Here is a 25,228-nt window from a genome sequence, read left to right on the forward strand (position 1 = left end):
ATATTTAAATAGAACATTAAATTATGAACTAAAGACAAATTTCCCTCAAAAACAGATAGAGCTAAGACAGGTGGAAAAGAACAAAATCCAACCTTTATTGAGTGCGAACGTTTTTAAGAAAAAGAAAACTGAGCAGTGAAAGACTAAATACATCACGGTGGAGCATGTGCGGGGAGGAGTCAAAAGGTAGAAATAGACACCGCCCAGGACTATAGACATCTAATACAGGCTGTTTACTCAACGTAATCTAAAGTGATTATTAGAACAGCCCCTTAGATATTAAGTTTTCATCCGTTATTTCTACCTGTTCACTATTTCTTCTTTTTTGTGGGTGCAGGTTCTATGTATAGTTCAATTACATTACCATGACAGTGAGACAGACCGCAAAATAAAATGTGTAGGAGACTATAAAGGGCTATTTTTGCATCTTTTAATATGGGAAATTCATATTCACCCCATATTCTTAGTGTACACTATTTTAGTTACATGGAAGCCAACCAGAAGTCCCATTTATATTTTTAGCAGTGGATATTAAGGATAGATTCCAACAGAGAGTTCTGTTTTAAACAATCCAAGTCGTCCGAACTTTGCTGATTATTCTAGCGTTGGAACATTTTCTATTTGCCTAGCACTATCTGAAATCTATGACTCACAAACACTAGGGTATGGAATCATAGCAGTAAAGAACAGGTGAAAAGTTGTTCCTAGTTGTGTTCTGCAGGCGCATACAACTCCCGTCATCCCCTGTGCAAAAAATCAACAAATAAACATAGGCACCGCATTTCAGATTCTGTTGCGCTCCATTCGCAAGGACGCCTGGTTTTTGTAGTTTCTACATGAGGAACTGCCAGCACGTTAATAACTGCTGGGAGGGAATGAAACTACACTTCCCACAATGGCACGGGGGCGGGCTCCGGTCGGCTTACGTCATTGCTTCAGCCAACCAATGACAGCTCCGGGCGGCAGTGAGGCAAGCGCCGTCAGGCGCCAAAGTGGTTTTTTTTTTTCTTTTTTTTTTTTTTTTTTCCGCCGAAGCTGAGCGGGTGCTGCTAGCGGAGGCGCCATATTGGAAGGGACAAAACTCCGGCGACAGCGAGTGACACAAATAAACCCCTGGACCCCCTCGTTCCCCCAGCTCTAAGGGCCGCGATGTTGTACCTAGAGGACTATCTGGAAAGTGAGTGGGCGGCGCTGGCAGGGGCCGTCTGTGGGACCTGCGGGCGGGCAACAGCGCGAGTGGACGGGCAGGCGGGATGGCGGGAGGGAGGGGGAGGCGGGGGATGTTTCTTTCTCACGGTAACTGGCAGCCTCGCTGTGGGCTGCCGGCTCCTTCGACCCCCCCCCCGCACGCACGCACGCACGCACGCAGCGACGTAAGCGCGTACTTTCGCCGTTGGCCCCGCCCCTCTGACGGACTCTCCCTTTGACAGTGATTGAACAGCTTCCAATGGACCTGCGGGACCGCTTCACTGAGATGCGCGAGATGGACCTGCAGGTGCAGAGTAAGTCGGCGCGTTTGCCCTTCTTCGCCGCGCGCGTTCAGTCCAGACTTCCCTGCCATCGACTTCATCGCCTCCGCTATTTGACTCTCCTCCGGCTCACTGGCTAGTGGATAAGGAGTTGTGAAAAAGAAAAGGCAGTGCCTAATCTTGCCTCTTGCTTTCCACGCTACTTTTCTCCTTGCTTTTACAAGAGAAGGAGGCATTAGGGCACGTGTATCTGTTTCTTCTCGAATTCGAGACTCTGCAATAAAAGCTTCTGTACCTTCAGTGAGGACGTAGATACCTGTTTTAATGCACATCGGTGTAAATGTTGAGAAGATTTTGACTTGAGCCCTTATGTATGGAACGTAGATTTCAGCATTTATACTTTTGTTAAAGTTCGTTCTATTCAAAAATTTTCAAGAGCGGAAAACAGAAGCATAGGTGATATGTGGTTCTTTAGTGACCCTGGTGAACTTGGAATGTCAAATTTTGGAAAGTTACACATTATAGGATACATTCTCAATTGTCAACAGGATGATATTTTCTCAAAGTGAAGGAAATAAGATTTTACTGTAAAGCTTCTTATCTGATGTAATAAAAATATTGACTTTTTTTCTATCAGTGGTAGCTTGGTAGTCTGGTTACTTTTTCCCCAAAATTAACCTTGTTCTTTCACAGAGCAGTATGTGGTTTATATGATCATTTTTTTTTTTTTCTGTGGAGTTTCTAAAAAAGGGTTTACAATTCAAAGAAAGTAAAGAATCAGTGTCTTTGGAGATAAGGTAAATACTTAGAGCAACATTACACTTAAGTACAAATTTATGTCCACCATGCTCTGAATGAACCTCATGAACTTTCCCCTTTTATGAAATGCGTATAATATCGCTGTTCTAACTATCTTGTAGACATACTATGTTACAAATTAAGAATGCGAAATGAATTATATGTTACTTAATTAAAGTATATAGTTCGGTGTACCTTTATAGCTGGATGTTACTCCCGCTTTGGAGAAATTCAGCTATTCCTTAATTAAATTGTATAAGTGATAATAATGGCCGGCTGGCCTTCATGGGGTGTATCCTCAAAAAATAGGTTTCTTGATCCCATTTATTCCAGTGATGTTTAGGCTATACACATGAAATGTTTCTCATGCTGCCCATGTTTTTTGTTTTTTTAAAAGTAGAGGTGAAGGAAGACCTGGGTTTTGGGATATGACTGGGAGAAAAGGGGTATTGTGGAAAGAGATCAGAGAACCAACCATTCCTTGAGGTAGCTAAGGACCTGTACTTTTCCTCACTTGTTTCTCTGCCCCTCTCCACCTTCCGCACCATTGTTCATGAATATACTTTTCTCAGCCTCTTGTCAGTTTCATGTGGCTGCACTTAATACAAGGTGATAAGATATGGAAGTTTTCTTTTATTTGGTGGATTGTAGTGTAGAAGTCTGAATTGTGTCTTTCTTTGGCTTGCTCACAAAATTCATTTTAACTTGAAGTTAGAAAATGCTTACTTAGACAAAGGAAAATTCTTTTAAAAAATTAACTGCAAGACTTCTTAGAATCTTTAAAAACCTATTATGCCCTGAAAATCTCCAAAAGGTTTTCCTCAACTTACATAGCAACAGATTCCACCCCTCCCTTTTTTTTTTTTTTTTAACTTTTCCTTTTTTAGCAGACATGGAATGAGATGACCATTCTTGGCATACGCTTAGAAAAAAACATCTAGAATAAATAATATAGTGTATGAAGTGAATAAATGATTGTACCCTCTATTTCAGTCATGATGTGAGACAATCGGGTGCTTAATGCCTATAGTGAGAATTTAAAATCTTTTTATTACTTTTTCTTATGAAAAGAAATGTAGGGGTGCCTGGGGGGCTCAGTTGGTTAAGCCTCCAACTCTTGGTTTCGGCTCAGGTTATGATCTCACAGTTTGTGAGTTCGAGTCCCACTTTGGTCGGGTTCCACACTGACAGTGTGGGGCCTGCTTGAGACACTCTGTCTCTGTGTCTCTCTCTCTCTTTCTCTCTCTCTCTCTTTCTCTCTCTCTCTTTCTTTCTTTCTCTGCCCTTCCCCCGCCCCCAACACACTTGCTCTCTCTCAAAATAAATAAACTTAAAAACAAAGAAGGAAATGGGAGGATTATCTACTGGTGCTTTTTAAAAAAATTTTTTAATGTTTATTTATTTTTGAGAGAGAGAGAGTGCTGGCAGGAGAGGGGCAGAGAGAGGGAGACACAGAACCTGAAACAGGCTCCAGGCTCTGAGCTGTCTCACTGAGCCTGACTCAAGGCTCGAACCCAAAAACCTGTGAGGTTGTGACCTGAGGCAAAGGCAGACGGTTAACCGACTGACCCACCCAGCACCCCTCTAGTGGTACTTTCGATGAGAAATTGTGTTTTGGCACATTTGACTGATTTAATGCCATTAGCTTTTGATCCAAAGGCTGTACTATTGAAATACTGTCGTACAGAACTTATCTATGTAGTCGACTCCTTTGATGACTGGAAAATTTTTGAAATAACAAAAATAAATTGTCAGTAGAAAAAATTGTTATTTTTTTCTAAAGTAAAGCATTTACATAATCAAAGCATGACATATTTAAGTTATTGGCCAAGTGAAAGAGTGTATGTTGTCAGATATTTTTTTCTTTCCCCAAATCAAAGCATGTATATTCAGTATATGAATTTGGTCATCTAAATATGAAATGTTTTTATTATGTCATAGATGCAATGGATCAACTAGAACAAAGAGTCAGTGAATTCTTTATGAATGCAAAGAAAAATAAACCGGAGTGGAGAGAAGAACAAATGGCATCCATCAAAAAAGTATGTTCAACACTCTGGATGATTTATTAGTAAATATTGGGACTCTCTGAGAAAGATATTTTAAAATGAAATAGTTTTCTGGATCTCAGAATGAGGGAAAGTTACCAGTGGCTCTTTAAAATTTAAATATTTTGTTGTGGTTTAGAGCTTTAGGTGTATGAATTTTTTTTTAATTTTTTTATTTATTTTTGAGACAGAGAGAGACAGAGCATGAGCAGGGGAGGGGCAGAGAGAGAGGGAGACACAGAATCCGAAGCAGGCTCCAGGCTCTGAGCTGTCAGCACAGAGCCCGACACGGGGCTCCAACTCACGGACTTGCGAGATTATGACCTGAGCCGAAGTCAGATGCTTTAACCGACTGAGCCACCCAGGCACCCCTAGGTGTAGGAATTTTTAATAACTTTTTGGCAATAAAAATTAGCAACTTTTTTTAGAGAGTTACAGAATCATAAAAAGTACAGTTTTTTTCTTTTAATTTGTTTTATTCTGGTTACAGGTAGTTAAAGTTACCTTGTCTTTAGAGATGAAAATACTGTCTTCTAATTTTGGCCCCAAACTGGTATGAAAAATAGCACACCTTGAAGCATATTTTACATATTGCTAGGTACCTGAGTTGGTGGAATCACAGAAGAACAGAATTTTAAGAGTTGAGAAGATCCTTCAAAAATCTTTTATTTAAAATTCTATATGAATTGGACCTAGAAATACAGAATTCCTTGAGTTTTTGTTAATTTTATAGTACTCTCAGGTCTCTTCCAGATTAGAATGAGTATCAGATCTCCTCCCAAGGTTTGCTTTAAATGTATGACCTAGTGTATTTGGGATACATTGGAAGAACTACATAAAAGACCCACGTTTTGTCGTGACCTCCGTTTAGCTGTGTGACATTGGACAGGTTCTTTAATATCTCTGATAATAATGGCTCCTTCATCCCCATCCTTCAGAGAATTGATCAAAGATCAACTGAGAAAGAAATTTGAAAGCTACAAATTTCGTGTATTGTGTTATTTATTTTGCCACATGGGAGGAAGATTATTTCTGTTAGGAAAAAAAAATTAGAATCTATAACAGAATTGGTCCTGACTGGGAGGATACCTGGAGACCCAGGTGTGTATGAGTATAGACATCACATATACAGTTGACCCTTGTACAACATGGGTTTGTATCGATGGGTCCACTTTATACCTGGATTTTTTTTTTTTTTTTTTTTTGACAAATACAGAACAGTACCGTAAAAGTATATTCTGAATAACATTTTTTCCTCTAGTTTACTTTATTGTAGGAATACAGAATATAATGCTTGTGCAAAACATGCATTAATCTCCTGTTTATGTTATCAGTAAATGCTTCCAGTCAACAGTTGACTGTTAGTAGGTAAGCTTTTGGGGAGTCAGAAGCTCTATGTGGATTCTCAACTGCAGGGGGGTTGGCATGTTCAAGGGTCAAATGGGCAACACCAAGTCAGTTATTATCTCTTTAACCTATTAAGTTTTTGGTGCACTGCAGCTTGGATATACCCTTAAAAGTCTAAAAGTCCATGGTTTCTATGTTTTTAAATGATTTGCTTTATATGAAGAGAAATCTAAAGTATAGATTGACATTGTATGAATTATAGGAATTAATACTTAGCTTAAGAGAGTTCTGAGACACCTGGGTAGCTCAGTTGGTTAAGTGTCCTATTCTCTATTTCTGCTCAGGTCATTATCCCAGGGTCGTGGGATCGAGCCCCTTGTCAGGCTCCTCACTGAGCTGCTTAAGATTGTCTCTCTTTCTTCCTCTGCCCTTCTCCCCCACTCTTGTGCTCTCACTGTCTCTCTCAAAATAAAAACAAACAAAAAAACCCCTGAGAGTTCCAGAACAATTGGAAAATAGAGACATGCAGGTCAGAATATTTTCAATATTTATACTTTTATTAAAAAAAATTAAAAATGGAGAGTATAAATTAGATAAATTGTAACGTTTTCTTTGAAAGAAAAAGAGTATTCATTAGTTCACATAACTTTTACTAGTTTAGAGGCTAGACTTGGAATAGTATTTAATTTTACTTATATCTTTTTTAGGAATGCTTCACATCTTCCTTTGATTCTTGACCATTGTATAAAATTTCTAATCCTACCCCATCCCCATCCTATCCTTAACTGGGTTTTTATTGCTGATGTAGGTTGACTGACATTGAATACAGGGTATGATAATGAAAATGCAGTTTTATGTCCTAACTGCACATATTTTTAAGTTATTAATTTGTTCTTAAAATGAAAATGTTTTTATTCAGGATTACTATAAAGCTTTGGAAGATGCAGATGAGAAGGTACAGTTGGCAAACCAGATATATGACTTGGTAAGTAAAATTAATGTGAATGCTGTGCTATAGTATTTACATTATGGATTATGTTTTAAGTTTCATCGGCTTGAATGTTAATAGGAAGAGCAGACTAAATTTGAGGTATTGTTTTTTTGATCCCATTTAATTTGAGGTTTTAGTGTCCATTTTTGGTTTCTTTGCAGAAAAGAGAGTCTGCAGTTTTAGTTAACAGGTCTAGAACCTTACATTTTAGCCGACTTTACTTTGCTATAAGGTTTTATCCGATGTTAAACTTGTTTTTTTTTTTTTCAACAAGAATTGATGTTTAAATTTATTTTACTAATCCTTATTTTAAGGTAGTGTATTTACTTCCCTGTACATCCTCTTGAGATTGTTTCTGTGGTAAAATACACGTCAGACTACTGTGCTGACAAGACTTTTTGGTAGCCTGATTAAATGAAGAAGAGAATCATTTGAAGTCAGTGTTAACAGATAGTACTCAACTATCTATTAAGTGATGTCAATAGATAGCACTCAACGACTGGCTCAGGTGGCAGAAATGGGAAACACTCAATTAAACTTTAAAAAAAGGTTCTTTTTTGCAGTAGCAGCACTTGTGAAAGATTGAAATCACTAAGAAGACAGAAGCAGTATTTCTCAAACTGGTATAATTATGGTGCTCTCTTTTATGTTAAGCAGCTTCTAAAATACATCCTTTAGGAAATACTCATTTCTGCTTCTGCCTCAAAGCAAATTAAAGCTAAAAAGAAATAAGTGGTCACTTATGGTCTACTTTAGCATATAGATTTCACATCGTATTTTTGTAATCTTACCTGGATGCCATCTTATTACTGAACAAGTATATGTAAACATCAATGTTGTTGGTGAGCAAGACACGAGATAAAAGGTACATACCACACATGGTGCACATTGTAAATGTTTATGCCAAACTAGCAAACATTTGTCCTGTGAAGCTATAGAAAATGTTTTGTTGTTCTCATATAGTAGAAAGTTTTACTGGTGTAAATAACCTAGGCTCTTTTGTTCATACAGTTCTGAAAATAATTCTGAAAATAATTTCATGAAGGATATACTGCCTAAAGGAAGGTAGAACAAATGGTAGCTTGATTTACTGTGGAATTGAAAAAAAAAAAGGTTCTTAATTGTTTCGGTCTTGAATTATATATATATAGACATAGAAAAAGACATTTATATTTGAATCCAAGAGGAAGTTGTTTAGTAACATCGTCCTCATATTTAATGATTATATGTGTCAGTCTTTATTTAGAGACTACCTTCTTTTTAAATCATATAGATCTTTGGCTGTATTCTTGGTTTATATTTTGTTATTTTAGTACTTTCTGTATGTTTAAAAAATACTTCATACACTTAGAAAAATATGTATAATATAAATATGTTCTTTTTAAATATGTGTGTTTTTCTGTGTATGTATTTATATATTATTTATGAACCACGCTGTTTATCTACTCTTGTGCTTCGTATAATGGAGTTTTACCTGGAGTTATAACGAAGGAGTAAAAAGTAAATACTATAAATGGCTTGTGTCCTCAAGGTGTTGGTAAACTAGTTGGGAAGATGTGCCCACAAACTAAAGTGAAGAGCCTGTATAGAAACAGTGTAACAAATAAAGATTAATGCAGTAAAGATAAATATCTGATAAAGGACTGAACTCACAGTAGAGTTATTGTTAATTTCTTAGAGGTTATGAGATGAGTGTTGAACAGAATTTATTCAGAGGCTGAGGGGCCTGGATTAGGTGTGGCATTGAGGGGAAAGCATTTCACTCAGAGATAATGGATAAACAAAGAATGAAAATAAAACCTAGTAAATTCTTTGAGGGGGATAGATTATTTAGGGTAGGGAGTGAGGTAATTGAAGGTGATGTGATAAACTGAACAAAATGTAATAAAAAGCAAGTGCCCATAATGGATCCATACAGACGTGAGTTCAGCCACTTCACTGACAGTGGGACTTTGGAAAAAGTATTTAATCCCAGAACCTTGGTTTCCTGATCTGTAAAATAGCAGTCTTAATTTGTGCCTTACAGATAGATTTGCACATATGTATATAAATGCTGTTAGCTGGGCAGATAGTAGGCGCTCACTTCTTTAAAGATTCACTCCATCTTATTCCTCAAACTGGAATTGTGCACTTTCTTGGAGCCACTGTTTCCCTTTCAGCTCTGCCAAGTTGCACCTGGTTTTTCTCCAGTCTCCCAGTATTTCCAGAACTGCCTTTTGTCTTGTCTTTTCTTCTTTCTTTCCTTCCTCTCCCCTTCCTTTCTCTGTCCTCCTTCTGCCTTTTCTTTTTGTGACTTTTCTTTTCCTCTCCCCCTTTTGCTTCCTTCCTATTTTAGCACTCCACATTAAATTGCTGTTTCAGGCTATTGTGACATCTCTAAAATAAAAATCCATTCTTCTTTGAGACTTAATTGTCTATTATCATCCTTCCATCTTTCTGACCTTCCTCAGTCTCCATGGGTGTCACTCATAATGGTTGCTGTTCCTCAGGACTCTGTCCTTGACCTGCATTCTTTCTTACTGTGTTCAAGTAGTTCTCACGTAGAGGTAACTCTCTTCGCTTCTTCTGCCCAACTCCAGAGGCCAGAAAGACCAAATGACACATGGTGAAGAACTGATCTCTCAAATGCCAGTTTTATCCCCTGCGCCACACACAACCCAAGTTGAGAAATCTCTCCATTAATTTTCTGTGTGTTCTCTTAGTTCTAGCAATTATACATGAATGATTCCCCAAACTCAGACTTGTCTTCTGAGCCTATTCATCTTACCTGAGAATTCCAGGCCCTGGAGCTCAGTGTATTCAGTCTTAACTCTTAGTCTCCCCTTCAACTTCTCTCAGAAGAACCACTGATCTTCCAGTTATTCACATTGGAATACCGAAAGTTATCCCAGCCTCCTCCTCATCCCTGGCCTCCCCACATTTAGTGGATCACTATGTCATGTTCGTTTTTATTTTCTAAGCATCTCTCATTACCCCTTCCTCTCCAATTCTACAGCCTGCCGTCATTCAAGAACTTTAACAACAACAAATGACTGGCATGCTTTTCCTTTCATCTTTGCTTAGGAAACTTTCTCCATCTTTCATAATCCTCCACATGCAGTCTCTTTATTAAAATCGCCTTAATATTGATATCTGTGTCATTTATATCTAGGAGACGAGATTTGACCACTTAGGAAAGTCAACAAGAGTGATTAAAAAAAAAATTTTTTTAATTAGTTTTCTTTATTTTTGAGAGGCAGAGAGAGACAGAGCGCGTGTGAGGGAGGAGCAGAGAGAGAGGGAGACACAGAATCCGAAGCAGGCTCCAGGCTCGGAGAGGGCAGCACAGAGCCTGATGCAGGGCCCAAACTCATGAACCGTGAGATCATGACCTGAGACGAAGTCGGATGCTCAACTGACTGAGCCACCCAGGCACCCCACAACAAGAGTGATTTAAACAAAAGATTTATTTTCCTCTCATGTAAAATAACTGTTGGAGGAGGCAGGCCAGGGGCTGTGTGGCAACCCCGACATCTTTGTTGTCCCAGGCTGCTTCTGATCTGTTCCTCCTCTTTTCTGGACAGGTAGAAGAATTGCTGTGGGGGTTACTCAAAAGGGCGTATTTTGCAATTCAGTCAGCTCCTTTAAAGGAGCCTGGAAATCTTACCTACTGATTCCTGCTTATCTTCTTGACTCCTTCTAGCTGCAAGAGAGGCTGAGAAATGTTGCTTAACAGGGTACATTGCGACCCTTGGAGTACAATTGGGGTTCTATCAGTAAGGAAGGAGGCTATTGAGTTAGGTAATTAGCAGTTTGGGCCTTACCTTACCCTCAACAGAATCATACTGACCTCTAAATATTGTTATTCCCATGATTTTATTATTACTTGAATTAAATGATAATTATTTATTTACCTTTTACTTGTATGTGTGTCTTCCCTACTATAAATGTCAAGAACTATGTCTTTAAAAAATCTTTTAGTGTTTTCAGACTCTAGCGTAGTTATTTCTCAGTAAACATTTGTTGAACAAGATCGCCTAAATTATTTAATGGAGACGAAAAGGCACTAACGGGACTCCCACATTATGAGTTTAGTGGCTAGAGTTTAGTGGTGTTCCGTTTGTTGCATCAGATATGGCAGTTGAGTGACATTTTCTCAGAAGGTAACAGAGTCACATTTTAGTATGCTAAGTTTGGCTTGGTTTTGACGGACAAACACAGGCTGCTGTGCCAAACACAGGTAGGCAAATAGCCACCTCTTGTCAAAGTATGGCTTTAAACCAAGAGAAATGAAAGTAATATAATTCAAGTGAGTTTAGTTTCCTTTATAGAATCGCTTTAGGAGACCACACATTCAATCTCATGATCTATGTCTTTGCTCACATCTTTTTGGCATCCCTCTCTTTAAATTGCTCTCAATTTTTTTAGTGTCTTCAGTTTAGATAGATTTCTATCTCTGATACATAAGCTCATTTTGAAAGTTCTAAAACAGGATTTATAGGTACGCCTTCAGCAAAAGGGGCATTTTTTTAAAAATATAAAAAACTTATTATGAGGTACATGTTTTATTTAAATACCTTTCACTTTATAGTTGTACATTAATAATTTTTGACTATTTTCAGTACCTTTGCTTTTAAAGAGATTCCTTTTAAAGTATGAAAACGTTTATTAAACACTATTAGGCCTTGACAGTTCAAAATTATGACAATATTATTTTCGTAAAATAAAAAATAGTAGATCTCCTAGCCAGGGCCCTTGAGGGTACATAAGGTTTGTAGTCATTCTCTACCCTCAGAGCCTGGCACAACAGATTCGTTGAATGGTGAGCACAAGGACAAAGACTTTGGAGGTGATCTAATCCAGTGTTTCCCAGACCTTAATATTCGCATCCTACCCTCCAGGCTTTTAGAGTGTTCATATCATCTGTACATCCATTTACTAAGTAAATTTTAAAATGAAATTTATGTAAGAGGAAAATTTATTTGGTAATCTGATATTATTAATGTAAGTGAAAAAATGAGTATCACTTATCACAAATAAGTCATTATAAAATGTTAAAAAACAATAGCCTCCTTGGAATACTTGTGCTCCGTGTTGCTGCACCACTTTGCCAGAGTGGCGTGTGGAATTTGAGCATTTTACACTTGAGGGTAAGTGTACTTTTGCAGGTAATTGCAGTTGAACGTAAGGGAATTATTGCCTTGTTCATAGGGAAGTTATTAAATGAATTTACTATCTTAAATTGGTTATATTCCCCAAAATATCAACAGTAAGTATCCAGGTGAAAGTCTTTATAAATAGGAAAGAGGGAAAAAAAAAAAAAAAAAAAAAGGAAAGAGGAATTAAATTCCTATAACTATTACCACTTGAGAGCTTAGGGAGCTAAATACTTCAAAGGTGAGTGGATAGGGCATAGTATAAATGTAAACTTACAGCAGTTTTCATTCATAGATCATTTATCCAATAAACAGAGGTACCTCTATTTATACACTTCTGCATAGTGGGAGAGAGTAACTTTCATTCATTCAGCAAATATTTGTAGAGCTCCAGCTATGAGCAGTCATTGGTATAGTGGGCAGTAATGACAGACAAGCAATGAATATAGGCATAGTATCAAATAAAGATTAGATTTTGGTAAGTGCTGTGAAGGAAATAAACATTGTGGAAAGAGGGATGAAGAATGAATTACTAGGGGAGGCTGTTAAGAATGTCGCCAGGATGAGTGTAGTCTTAGTAGGTGACATTTGAGGTAGTACTTGGAAAACGAGAAGGAGCCAGCCATGGGAAGGGAGCTTCAGAAAGCACATGTCGGGCAGATGATGTAGATGATGTACCACGCGTCAAGTCTGAGGGGGAAAAGGGCTTGGCCGGTCCAATGAGAAAGAGGCCAGTGTAGTTGGTGTATGTAAGAAAGGTATTCAGAGGAGGCAGGCAGGAGCCACCACAGGCAAGGTCCTCCTGTAAGCCAATGCAAGCTGTGTGTTTTTTCTTCTGAAAGCAGCAGGAGGCCACCTTAAACAGGAGTGAAGTATACCTTAGAGGAGATTGTCTGCATGCCTTTGCTTAAACATTGTGTTATTGTGGTAATTTCAAGTAAGCGTATATTTACAGATTTTAATGTACAATAATTTAGTATATAATTGTATTTGATTTGCCCCTCAGTGTTTTATATAGCATGGTATTTGATTGTATTATTAATTTTTGAGATACTTTATTTACTTTTAACGTCAGTAGTAAACTTTTAATACCTAGAAGTAGCCCTATACTGTTACTTTCATTTATTAAGAAAAGAAACGAGACTGCATAAATATCCACAAATGAAGAGATTGGTGGAATTAGAGGTTCTGTAGAACAAACTGAAAATTTATTTCAGTAGTTGTCTTAGTGAAATGAACAACAACAAAAAGCTGTCCTATTAAAATAATTTCCTTCTAGAATCCTGATGCTCATAGTCATTAAACACTTATTTGTGTTTCTCAGTCAGATGTCACTGTCATAAGGCTGTATTACATTACAATACCTAATAAAGTTGATTTGTGTACACTCTGATAGAATTTGAGCTTTTAGTTAATGCTTGAATGATTTTAGCAGTCTCTTACATTGCTCAGTACCCTTGAACTTGCTTCTTTTTTATATCCTGGCCTGTTCCTGAGATGATTATATTTCAGGTCTACATTTTACCTATAAATTTGAGAATTCTTCATCTGATACTCTAATTAAGGAAATATATTGTGTAAGTTTGACCTTTTGATTTGTCTCCTGTCCTCATTGTCTTTAAGGAAGATTAGATGTAGTTTATGTGCTTAGGCCTCAAATATTTGATTCAGCCTAAAGATGGGTCAAATTTTCACCTATTTTAAATAAAATTCAGAGATGTGGAGAATCATTTTCATGACTTGTCAGAGAAATAATTTGCCATCACGACTCCTTTTTCTTCTCCAATTTACCCTCTTTATTCACTGTTACCAGATCTTTTCACAGTTAGAAATTTATCTCTCATTGTCATGAATTTCAACTTAGAACTTTATATACTAACTTGTGCTCTTTCTAAAAGGGCAAGCTAGACATTTAAATTTTAGAATGGCATGGTATTAGAAGCCATAAATCACGCAGAAACTTTTTAAAATGCTGTATTTCGTTCAGTTTGGGTCCACCAGTAACACATCTTAAAATTTGAATATTGGAAAACTGGGAGTCAAAAGAGAAAGAATAAACGATTACAGTTCTATGCAAAAATGTTCAAGTATGAGGATTTTTTTTGTTTCATGCAGAGGGGCCAAGTGTGACTTAAATATCTTTGTGATCATCAATATGTTAACAAATAATGTTGACAGAATTTCCTTTGGCTCTCAAGAAGTCAGAAAAAAGGTAATTGATTTAAAATTAAAGGAATTACATTTGGGGTTATCAGATATGATTTGGGGCTATAGAGTAAGGAAGATTTTGCTGCTGTTATTTATTGACATTAAATGGGGAGCAAATCAAATAATTAGACTCCATGGTCAGCCTTGTGTTAGAAAGCTGTGGTTAATGGAAAATGTCTCTCAGTTGGTGTAGGACCCTCTTTACTACTATAAATCAATCTTATGAGGTCAGATGTGTGTGGAGGAGTGGGGTAATTTAGGTTCTTGCTTTGCCTGATACGTATGGGGCCATTATGGTGATCTGCCAGAACAGGTGCTCTACCCATGCAGAATCGTGAGGGTAGAGGACATGCAGTCCACAGCTTTCAGTCAAGTTCAGTGTTCTTTCTGTGGCTGTTTAATACCATTTAAGTACTCTGGTGCTTTATAGCTTAAGTTAAATCTGTGGTCAACTTTCTAACTTTAATTCGATTTAGTACATCAGCGGTGAATCTGAGACAAATTAATTCTCATTGCCTACTGATTGCTTATAATACTCATCTGTTCATAATCTTTTTCTTACCTTTCAGGTGGTAGGAATGATTGGAAGTTATTTTCCAAAGCTGCCTGCCTACTACAATGTGGTTTAGGCTTTTCTGTGTTTGTTTATTTTAATTATGTATTTGGTTTTTAGAATTATGAAATCGTGGGATTCTGCTGCTTTTTCTGAGCTGCTAGTACTGGAAAATTCCATCATTTTCCATGTTCTCATGTATGATAACCCTTATCAGTACTATCTTTAATGCATCGAAACAGTTATTAGATGCAGGGGTGGAAGGAGTTAGGGGAGGGTCCATGGCGTCGCCATCTCACTCTGGCGCCATCTTCCCAGCCAAGATTCTAATATTCTACCTGTCTGTACTGTACACACCTGTTACAGGCCACAATGTTCTTTACTTTTTATTTTTTTTCTTAGAATCCTTTGTCTTTCTGTGTCTATTCATTCTTTCCATCCCTTCAAAGATGATACATTCTTCACCCTCTAACTCATTTATACCTCCTTTATGTCTACCACAGCCCAGTGTTTTATATATATATATATATTTTTTTTTTTAATGTATTTCTTCTGATCCTTTTCCAGCTTTTGCTTATTTGCTACATCTAGGAGATATATATTTTAAAACATTAGGTTAAACATCTTACAGAAATCTTGATTTGTCAGCTAAATTGTAATTCCTATGAAGGCAGGGATTCTCTCTCATTTTTCATGTGTCTGCCATTTAACCCAGTGCTAACTAAGCACATAATAGGAATGCAGTATTTATTAGTAGTATGATTGTAGGTAATAAAGTTGGTGGAGTATTTTCATTGCATTGAGTGTTCTTGGAATTTAAATATGAGTATTTTTTCTGACTTCCCTTGAGATTACATTTTGACAGTGTAAGATGTATTCTTGAATAACTGAGGTCTGTGTTCACACGTTATTATTGGATGGGAGGTTCCATTAAAGAATGCTCAATTACCTGCATGTTCTTTGAATAGGAGCAACTGTCTGTAATATGTGACTCTATAGGATTTTAAATATTGCGAGGACAGTCTCTACCAGGCTCTGAAAAATGACTTGCGTGTGAAGATGGAGGGAAAAATTGGGTTTTAAAATATTGAAAAGTCACTAACCAATACCCCAATGGGTGCTGCTAATATACAAAATATAAATAATGAGATATTCTTATTTTTCTATTTGAATTCTCTTATTCTGAGTTAATAAACAGTTGGGTGCTGCATACAGAAGTTCAGAGGGCAATGTTAGGTATAGATGGTGAAGTACAATTTATTACAAATAGATCAGAGTTAAGTTCCTTTTCCATAAGGCATTAACTGTTGCCTTTGGCTATCTTACTTAAACCCTCTAAGCCTTATTAGTTTCTTCCCTTATGAAATGGAGACAGTAAAAACCTATGTCAGAAGATCAGAGCAAGGGCTAGAAAAGACAGAAGAGCATCTGATGCACCAAGCACGTTATGTGGCGTCTGACACAAACAAATTATCTTTTGCTACTTTTCTCCCCATCTCCTTCATTTTAGGTACACGTTATTTCGTTCTTATTTAATTTTTTTTTGCCCTCATGATGTATCATAGACCTCTTGATACTTGTCAGAAAGTCACTCTTAAATTATTTAACAATGATCCATTGGGAATCTGGAGTTTGAAAAAAGGTGTTGTCAAGAATATAACAGCATTTTTCAAAAAATTTGTGTTTTCTTTGTTTCACTTCAAAGTAGTAAATTTGAAACAGCATTGAAAAAATTTTTAATATTAACCTTAAGAAATTAAGACTTGCTGCTAGTTGGAGGTATCATATAGTTTTCTGAAATCAGTCAAAAGATCTCTAGGTGAATGAAAAAATTTGCTACCTTAACAAGGACAGTAGTATTACAATAAAACCATTTTAACCAGGCTCTTTGGGGAATAGAGTTTTCTGGCTAAAAACTCCCTTTGTTTCAACCCTTTACATCAATGTTTACAAGTATAATGGTTTAATTTTCTGCCTTCGAGAAATGTATGTATAGAATATAGGAGCCTCTTTGTTTATAGACAAGGATCTTTCATTCTTCATTCTAAATAACAGTTATTATAGGATGGCAGTGTGGATGACCTTATTATAAGTAGGGGATTAGGTTGAAAGTAATCCCAGGGGATACTATAAAAAGTTACCAACCCTCCTGCACTTCCTCTCCCCTCAAGTCCCAAATACCAGTTTTGCTTTAGTTTCATATCCCACCTCTTCTGAATGTTTTTTAACAAATTGTGATTTTAGTTTCTTAAAACTTCAAATTATTAAGGGAGACATGAGAGATTATTTTGTCTAGCACCCTCATTTCATAGATTAAAAAGCTGAGGTGTAGGTTAATTGACTTGCTCAAGGATATTAAGCGGATTCACTAAAAGAAGAAAGGTTTAGTTTTCCTCATTAAACTGACACTTTAATAGTGTCCCAAATTTTGGTGGTTATCTTTGATCTTCTTTGAAACAGGTAGATCGACACTTGAGAAAGCTGGATCAGGAACTGGCTAAGTTTAAGATGGAGCTGGAAGCTGATAATGCTGGAATTACAGAAATATTAGAGAGGCGTAAGTAAAATTTACAGTTTTCCATCAATGTCGGACAGTCCATGTGCGAATCACTAAGGAGACACTTATCCCATGGGGACTTCTCAGATCCCGCGCTTCTGTGGATGGTGGCACCTGGGTCGGACAAGTGTGGACTCTAGCAGTTAGAACATTTGGGTTATGGATGCTGAGAGAGAGGATACAGGATATCATACACTCTCTCTTTATTAAAATCACATATTAAGTCATTCCATTTTTTAATATGCATATATATATTAGTAAGTTGAGTGGTAAGAACAAAGATTTAAAGAAATAGAACCATCTAGAAACAGGTTAACCATCTGTCTTTAAATGTATTGACTTTGCCCTGCCTATTGGATACACTTTAACGTTGAGGAAAGTTTTTCTTTTTTCTTCCTAAGAACTGCCTTAAGGTTTTTTCCCTCAGTAAGAAAGATTTTAATTAGTTCCAAAACACTTCCTCTCTTTCTCAAGTAAGTCCTTCTTAAACTTTTTCTTATTCATGAGAAGTCATTTTAATATTTCTTTGCAAGGTTCGACTTGATCTCCTGCTATAATTTACCTGTTGATTACTTTTTTTTTTCTTGGTTCATTTCAACAGCAAGAACAAGTACCTGTTTCTACACACTGATGAAAAATTTATTTATGGTATTAGGTGATGTGTTTATATATGTATGTATGTATACATGTACGTATGTATATATATTACACACACACACACACACACACACACACACACACACACACACACACACTCTCACTCTCTCTTTCATACACATGCTCCCTAGAATAGGGAAACAACCAGTCATGAATCCATCTTGGTATCCGTAGTGCATTTTTGTATTCAAAAGTAGATCTATCACTTTAGATGATCGTCTGATTTATTTGTGATACTTTTATTCCAAGGAAATCCTATTTGAGAATAGTATTTTGAGACAAAATAAAATATAACTGCTCTAATTTTTTTTTGAAATGCTGACAGTAGCTGTGAATAACAGTAATTCATGCCTATTCAGTACTGCAGGAAGGTTAATTATGCATCCTCTGTAAGGACACAGACATATGGAACTAAACCAGATCAAGTTCTAAAATCCGCTCCACCCTGTGCCCTGCCATAATTTCATCTCAAGGGATCAAGATAAACCCAGAATATTTCTTTAAAAGCATGTTAATGCTTGGCAGTAGAGATTCTGTGCCTAACTTCTTTCAGGAAGTCTTTACTATCATGTGTCATTTTAATGATCAAAGAATTTTCTTTCATGTACTAATGCCCCATCACCTAATACTGTAGGATCTCCCATTGAAAGGTCTTCTTCAATCCAGTATAATTAGTTTGAGTTTTTCAGATCTTATCGGTAATGGACTTATGATATCCATTCATCCACTTATGTGGTACCCACTGTCCTGAATTCCCCAATTAGACATTAGCATGCCTTGAGCTGTTTTGTACTTAAGGTGAATATTAAGAAGTGGATTATGTATTGTTTAGAGGGAGGATGAAATTGGCTCAGGGTGAAACTGGAAGTGGTGATCCTCTAATGTGCTTAACTAAAATGATACAGGCGTATGCATAGAACTTGCCAGTCCTTTGCTGGGTAAGGGTACATAGTGCCTTTAGTTGATTGACCTGTAAATTTTTGTGTTGACATTTAATGGAGTTGTATCTCTGTGCCTTTTTTTTAGGATCTTTGGAATTAGATACTCCCTCACAGCCAGTGAACAATCACCATGCTCATTCACATACTCCAGTGGAAAGTAAGTTTGGTTTAGGGCAGCTAAAATTAAAAACTCATTATATTACCTGTATATTCTTTTTAACTGGCTCGATGCCATCAATTGAGGGGGGAAAAAATTCCCTTCCTTTTCTTTTGTGAGATCTACTTTTTCATTATAGTTCCTGGTGGACTTACCTTCTTCATTTGGGAAAAAAGTGTATTTGATTTGGGAGTAGAGAGTTTGCTTTTCCTGGAATACTTGGAGGACAAATGTATGGTATTAATAGCAGTATACACTTCCATATGCAGACACCTGACTCTCTCTAGAGAGTGTTAAAACCCAAGGCAAATGATAACTACTTGATGGTAGGCTCTTTGTTTTTGGTGTTTTGTTTTGTTTTTCATCCTTGCTTGTCCAGTGCTTAGCCTACTTTGGCATATAAGAAGGTCTCAAATGATTGGTGGGCTAGTGAGTAAATGAATGCTTGGTTGGATGTTAGCTTGCTAGAAGACTGTATCAGTGCATTTTGTGACAGATCAATTTGAATGAAAGAAGGGTTGACTGAAAACTGTTCAAAAATTGTAGAGTTTTGAAAACAAAGTTCCTCTCATGTTATATGTGAAACCATGGTGAATCGTGGGTTATCTGCAGTACTTTGCTACTGAAGTTTTGTGGGGTTTTTTTGTGATTTGTGTGAGAGGTCTCCTCCTTTTTTTTTTTTTTTTTTTTTTTTTTTTTTTTTTTTTTTTGTGTGAGAAGTCTACTCTTAATGAAATAGGTGACACAGAGAGTTCTTCTTATCCTGTCCTCTAAGAAAACAGACTGTTCTGTATTCTGTGAAGAACTCAGAACATAGCTGTACTTGTTTATAACTGGATGGAAGTATTATGCCTTGTCCATAGTTCTTTAAAGTTTAAAAACACACAGATTCTTTCTTTATATTCAGAAAGGAAATATAATCTGACTTCTCACCATACAACAACAGATCATATTCCTGAAAAGAAGTTTAAATCTGAAGCTCTTCTATCTACCCTTACATCAGATGCATCTAAGGAAAATACATTAGGTAAGTTTATTATCTTAAATATGAATTTTGCTTTTTGTTTCTGTTAAAATAAGGGGAAATTAAAGTGTTCGGGATTAACGAAGCTTACAGATTTTTTACTTGGTTAAAGTCCACATGTGGGAAAAGAAGAAAAAGGGAAAATGGAACATGAAAATTTTATAGTGGCGTGAAAATGTTAAATTTAACGATTATATCTGTACTGGGAAATAATGTATTTTAAGCTCACTAACATTATGTTCTCTCCAACCATTCTTATTTCTTCTTTAATTCTACATAGGGTGTCGAAATAACAATTCTACAGCCTCTTCCAACAATGCTTACAACGTGAATTCCTCCCAACCTCTGGCATCCTATAACATTGGCTCATTATCTTCAGGAACTGGTGCAGGGGCAATTACCATGGCCGCAGCTCAAGCCGTTCAAGCCACAGCTCAGGTAAAAAGGAAGGGGTTTGGAAATGGGTACATTTTGTCTGAATCATTGACAAACTTGAATAGAAACAACTAGATGTGAACAGAAAGAGTTTTTTTACATTGTGTAGTTCCATTTTTAAATCATGGTTTTATGGTATCTGATATGAATATTTAATGAAATGAATATGCATTAATTTACCTGATTGATAATGAAAAGTGAAAAATAGTTTTGTGCAATCTCATGCAGAGCCCTTCACCCAGTAATTGCTCATGATGTGCATAGTCTTGACAGTGAGCCACAGCACCTGCTAGGAGAGCACTCTGTTCTCTCTGCTGGTTTCGGGGATTCTTCAATAGCCTCAGGACTTAGATTGCCAAATTAATATATTCCAAATTAAGTTGCCCACTCTATAGTCACCTCCTAACTGTGTAAAAACTGATTTTAAATCTTTACATAAAGTAGCTTAAATTACAGTGATGAAAATAATGGCTTAAACAAAATAATACTGGATAACCAACATAGTATTATAACTAGTAGGACTGAAAAAGAAAGTCTGCATACTTATGTTTATTAATATTCTCCATGAATGTCTATTTAAGATGAAAGAGGGACGAAGAACATCAAGTCTAAAAGCCAGTTATGAAGCGTTTAAGAATAATGACTTTCAGCTGGGAAAAGAATTTTCAATGCCCAGAGAAACAGCTGGCTATTCATCATCTTCAGCACTCATGACTACATTAACACAGAACGCTGGTTCATCAGCAGCCGACTCACGGAGCGGGAGAAAGAGCAAGTAAGTTTGATCATTACAGTAGCCCCATGCCTTTACTAAGTATGCAGGCTACTTGGTACCCAGCTGGGCTTCCGTATATTAAACACAGGTAGCATATAAAGGATCAGGGTGACCTTTAGGGAAGCAGGGAGACATGACATTTTCATTCACACTGCCCTACTTTGGAGGAGTAAAGTCTTTAGAAGACATTAAGTGTCTTTAATCTTTCTAAAGTCTTACATTGGGTATAAATGACTTCTGTTTACTTTCTTTCGTTCCCTAGGATAAACCATTTTATGGAACTTTTTTCAGCTATCATCCCTTATTTTATCATTGTTTCAATGTAAATTAATGCATAAGACACAAATTTTATCCTGGGAATTTTTTTGAATAAAATTATTCACTTTTATTAAAAGTAAATTATCTTCCTTCATTCTTGGTCTTATGCCCCCAAAACTGAAATTATGAAAATATCTCTAGATTGAGTGTATGAGACTCTAAGGAAGATTGTCTGAATTTTAAATATGACAACTTCACAGCATTCAGCGCCACCTGTCCCAGGTGTCTGCGTTTGGTAGGTGTTCCGCCATCATGGAAGTTCTGAATGGTAGGCCAGAAGAATAGGTTACCTAGTAATTGCATTATAATTTATTTTAAAATGTATTCTATCTTCTGTGGGTAAATCTCTAAAAGAATGATCAATGTAGAATCAACACAAAAGTGCTAGATATCCTAAAAAATAATTCATCTTAGTGACCCAAATTTATTATAACTGCCGATGATAAATTTCCCTATTTTTAAAATTTAATTTTAGCATATAAATAATAGTAAATTGCTTGTGAATTTTAACACTCTGTTTCCTATCTAACACAGGTAAGTATTCACATATTGACGGATGGTCATGATCATTTTCATCAAATGCTTTTGTGTATTTGTATATATATTTTTTTATTTAAATTCAAGTTAGTTAACATACAGTGCAGTCTGGCTTCAAGAGTGGAACCCAGTGATTCATCTCTTACATATGCCACCCAGTGCTCATCCCAAAAAGTGAGAGCAAACGAGATTGCTGGAGGGGAGGAGGGGGGGCAGTTAGACAGGTGATGGGCATTAAGAAGGACACTTTTTGGGATGTGTATTTGTATTTTAGATTTTGATGAACAGTATTCACTTGGCTTAAAAATAGAAAGAATGGGGCGCCTGGGTGGCTCAGTTGGTTAAGCGACCGGCTTCGGCTCAGGTCATGATCTCACGGTCCGTGAGTTTGAGCCCTGCGTCGGGCTCTGTGCTGACAGCTCAGAGCCTGGAGCCTGTTTCAGATTCTGTGTCTCCCTCTCTCTCTGCCCCTCCCCCGTTCATGCTCTATCTCTCTCTGTCTCAAAAATAAATAAACGTTAAAAAAAATTAAAAAAAAATACAAAGAATGTCTCTAAGGTAGCCATAACTAATATTAATTCTTAAAACTATTACCTATAATTTAAGTCAATGCTACGTAGTAACTGATTAAAAAATTATTTTAAAAACCAAGATATGCTGAGTTTTTTTAATATCTTTATTCTCCAGAAAACAAAAAAAATATATAAAAAAAGAAAACGGTTATGAAAGATAATTGCTCTTTGTTGCTCTCAACAATTATGCTTTCAAATATGTTTATCAGGTTAGTTTAACTTTGCGTTAAATGTTAATTTATACATTTGATGTTATTTCATGTCATACCACTCACTTAGGAGTTACTCTCACGTAACTTCTTTTGGATGCTGAGCAAATAGATCTGATACTGTTCTTTCAGAAACAACAACAAGTCTTCAAATCAGCAGTCCTCCTCCTCCTCCTCCTCCTCCTCCTCTCTGTCATCGTGTTCTTCTTCATCAGCCGTCGTCCAAGAGATGTCTCAACAGACAACAGTGGTACCAGAATCCGATTCAAACAGTCAGGTTGATTGGACTTACGACCCAAATGAACCACGATACTGCATTTGTAATCAGGTAAAAGCATAATCTGAATCAAATAGAAGAAAGGGAGCTATTTCAATTTTTTAAGTGCTCTTTTTTTCCTCCAGTTAAAACACTTTTGCTTTCTTGTATAAGGAATGTAATAGAATGTGTAAGTCACCCATAATCTCAGCCCCCGGATACAGCCTGTAATTAGACATTTTGATTTATCACTGCCATACACCCCACATGCATGTTGTCTTAGTCTGCTCAGGCTGCCGTGACAAAATACCACAGATGGGGCGGTTTAAACAGCAGAACCCTATCTTCTCACAGTGCTGGGGGCTGGGCCAGTGTCAAAGTGCTGACCGATTCCATTCCTGGTGAGGGCTCTTTTCCTCGCTTGCCAAGGGCCACCTTCGTGTTGTAGCCTCACATGGTGAAGACAGCGCTGGTGTCTCTTCCTCTTCTATAAGGGCACCAGCCCTACTGGATTAAGATTCCACGCATATGGCCTCATTTTTACCTTCATTGCCTCACAGACCCTATCTCCAAATACAGTTGAGGGGAAGGGATACAACACAAGAATTTAGGGGAGAGGCACAAACATTCAGTCTCATACACATATGTACACACAGATGTGCAGATACGCATGTGCATGTATATGTTTGTGTGTATGTGTATATATGTGTGTGAATTTGACCAGTTGGAGTCACAGTATATTCTTTATGTAACACTGTTTCACTAAGTCATATGTACTGAGCATCGTTTTTAAGTAATTTTTTTAATCTTCTCACAGTTATCTGTTAGGCTGTGTGTAACTTTTTAAACCAATAGTTAGCTATACGTCTTTTAGTGGCTTTAATTCTTTTGAAGTTACAAATAACGTTATGGTAGACATTTTTTAAATGTTATCCATTTTATACAGGTATTTCTAAGATAATCTTTTAGAAATAAAGTTAATATATTTGTTATAGACTACCAAATTATCTTTTGGAATTCATTACCAAAAATTGGTGAGCGTGCCTGTTTCCTTAACCCTGTCCAACACTGGATATTATTCTGTCTTGAAAACCATGTACCAATTTGATAGTTTTATATCACACAATCATTTCAATTTACGTTAGTAGTAAAATTGGACCCTTTTTGGCCATTTTTATTTCTTCTTTTATGAATTGACTCTTAAAGGTGTTGGCCGATTTTTCTATCATTTTTGTCTTGTACATTAAGAATGCTTTGCGGTTTATTTTTTTTATTTTTATGTATTTATTTTTTTAGTTTTGAAATTCCAATTTTATGTAGTAATGACTCAGTCTTTATGAAGTCAGCCATGGGTTATATGCTTAGGAGGCCTTTTTGCTTTTTTTCCCCTTATAAACGTGTCTTTCATTTTTTCTTATTTGCAAATGGCTTTGTCTAGCTCTTGATATACTTTAGTTTCTTCACATTTAAATCTTTAATCTATGTACAATTTATTGTGTTTAATGGTGTGAGTGGCAATCTAATTTTTGAGAATTTGCCATTAGTCTGTTAGTTTTTGTACTGTCACCTGACAAACTTTTTTTTTAAGTTTATTTATTAATTTTGAGAGAGACAGAGACAGCACAAGTAGGGGAGGGGTAGAGAGAGAGGGAGACAGAATCCCAAGCAGGCTCCACACTGTCAGTGCAGAGCCTGATGTGGGGCTTGAACTCACGAAACCGTGAGATCATGACCTGAGCCAAAATCAAGAGTCAGACTCTTAACTGACTGAGTCAACCAGGCACCCCGAATGTTTTTTAATATCAGTGATTAAAAAAAGAAAATTGTGTAAAAATCCTGTCAGTTAAAGTAGCTTACCTACAAAAGAACAAAATCAGATTCACCCTAGATTGCCTATCTGTAACACTGGAAACTAGTTAAGTTGATGCAATATATCTGTAGAGCTCTAAGGGAAAAATCTGGGTGCCCCCCCAAAATTGTTACCCAGAGAAGTCATTCATGTGCATACAACCATATACAGATACTCTCACTAGTGCAGAGAATCAGATAGTATACCCTCTAGTTATAACCCTGTCTGAAAAAATGTTTTGGTCCATTGAGAACATAAGTTAATTCAAGAATTAGGAAATTATAAAGTGCTGGTGATGAGCAGCAAAAAGAAAAATGAGAAAGGGCAGATAGTAAATTTATACTAAGTTTAGAAGTTTCAGCTATTGACTGCAAAAATATAAATGACCTAGT

General features: G+C 36.6%; 1 protein-coding gene across 2 annotated transcripts in view; it reads left to right on the top strand.

The window, feature by feature from the left end:
• The first annotated feature begins 1,019 nt into the window (after positions 1-1,019).
• ING3 (inhibitor of growth family member 3) overlaps positions 1,020-25,228 on the top strand; it is a 31,327-nt gene continuing 7,118 nt past the window's right edge. The window contains exons 1-10 of one of the 2 annotated variants that reach the window (XM_060632974.3): positions 1,020-1,177; positions 1,431-1,502; positions 4,209-4,309; positions 6,582-6,647; positions 17,010-17,106; positions 18,790-18,861; positions 19,769-19,888; positions 20,166-20,323; positions 20,902-21,095; positions 22,864-23,059. In XM_060632974.3, the coding sequence (XP_060488957.1) occupies positions 1,150-1,177; positions 1,431-1,502; positions 4,209-4,309; positions 6,582-6,647; positions 17,010-17,106; positions 18,790-18,861; positions 19,769-19,888; positions 20,166-20,323; positions 20,902-21,095; positions 22,864-23,059 (1,104 nt within the window). In that variant the 5' untranslated portion in view covers positions 1,020-1,149. The remainder of the gene's footprint in view (positions 1,178-1,430; positions 1,503-4,208; positions 4,310-6,581; positions 6,648-17,009; positions 17,107-18,789; positions 18,862-19,768; positions 19,889-20,165; positions 20,324-20,901; positions 21,096-22,863; positions 23,060-25,228) is intronic. The other variant, XM_060632975.3, reaches the window with a different exon arrangement.

The sequence above is a fragment of the Panthera onca genome, chromosome A2, assembly GCF_046562875.1.
Source record: "Panthera onca isolate mPanOnc1 chromosome A2, mPanOnc1 haplotype 2, whole genome shotgun sequence".
Taxonomy (NCBI): Eukaryota; Metazoa; Chordata; class Mammalia; order Carnivora; family Felidae; genus Panthera; species Panthera onca.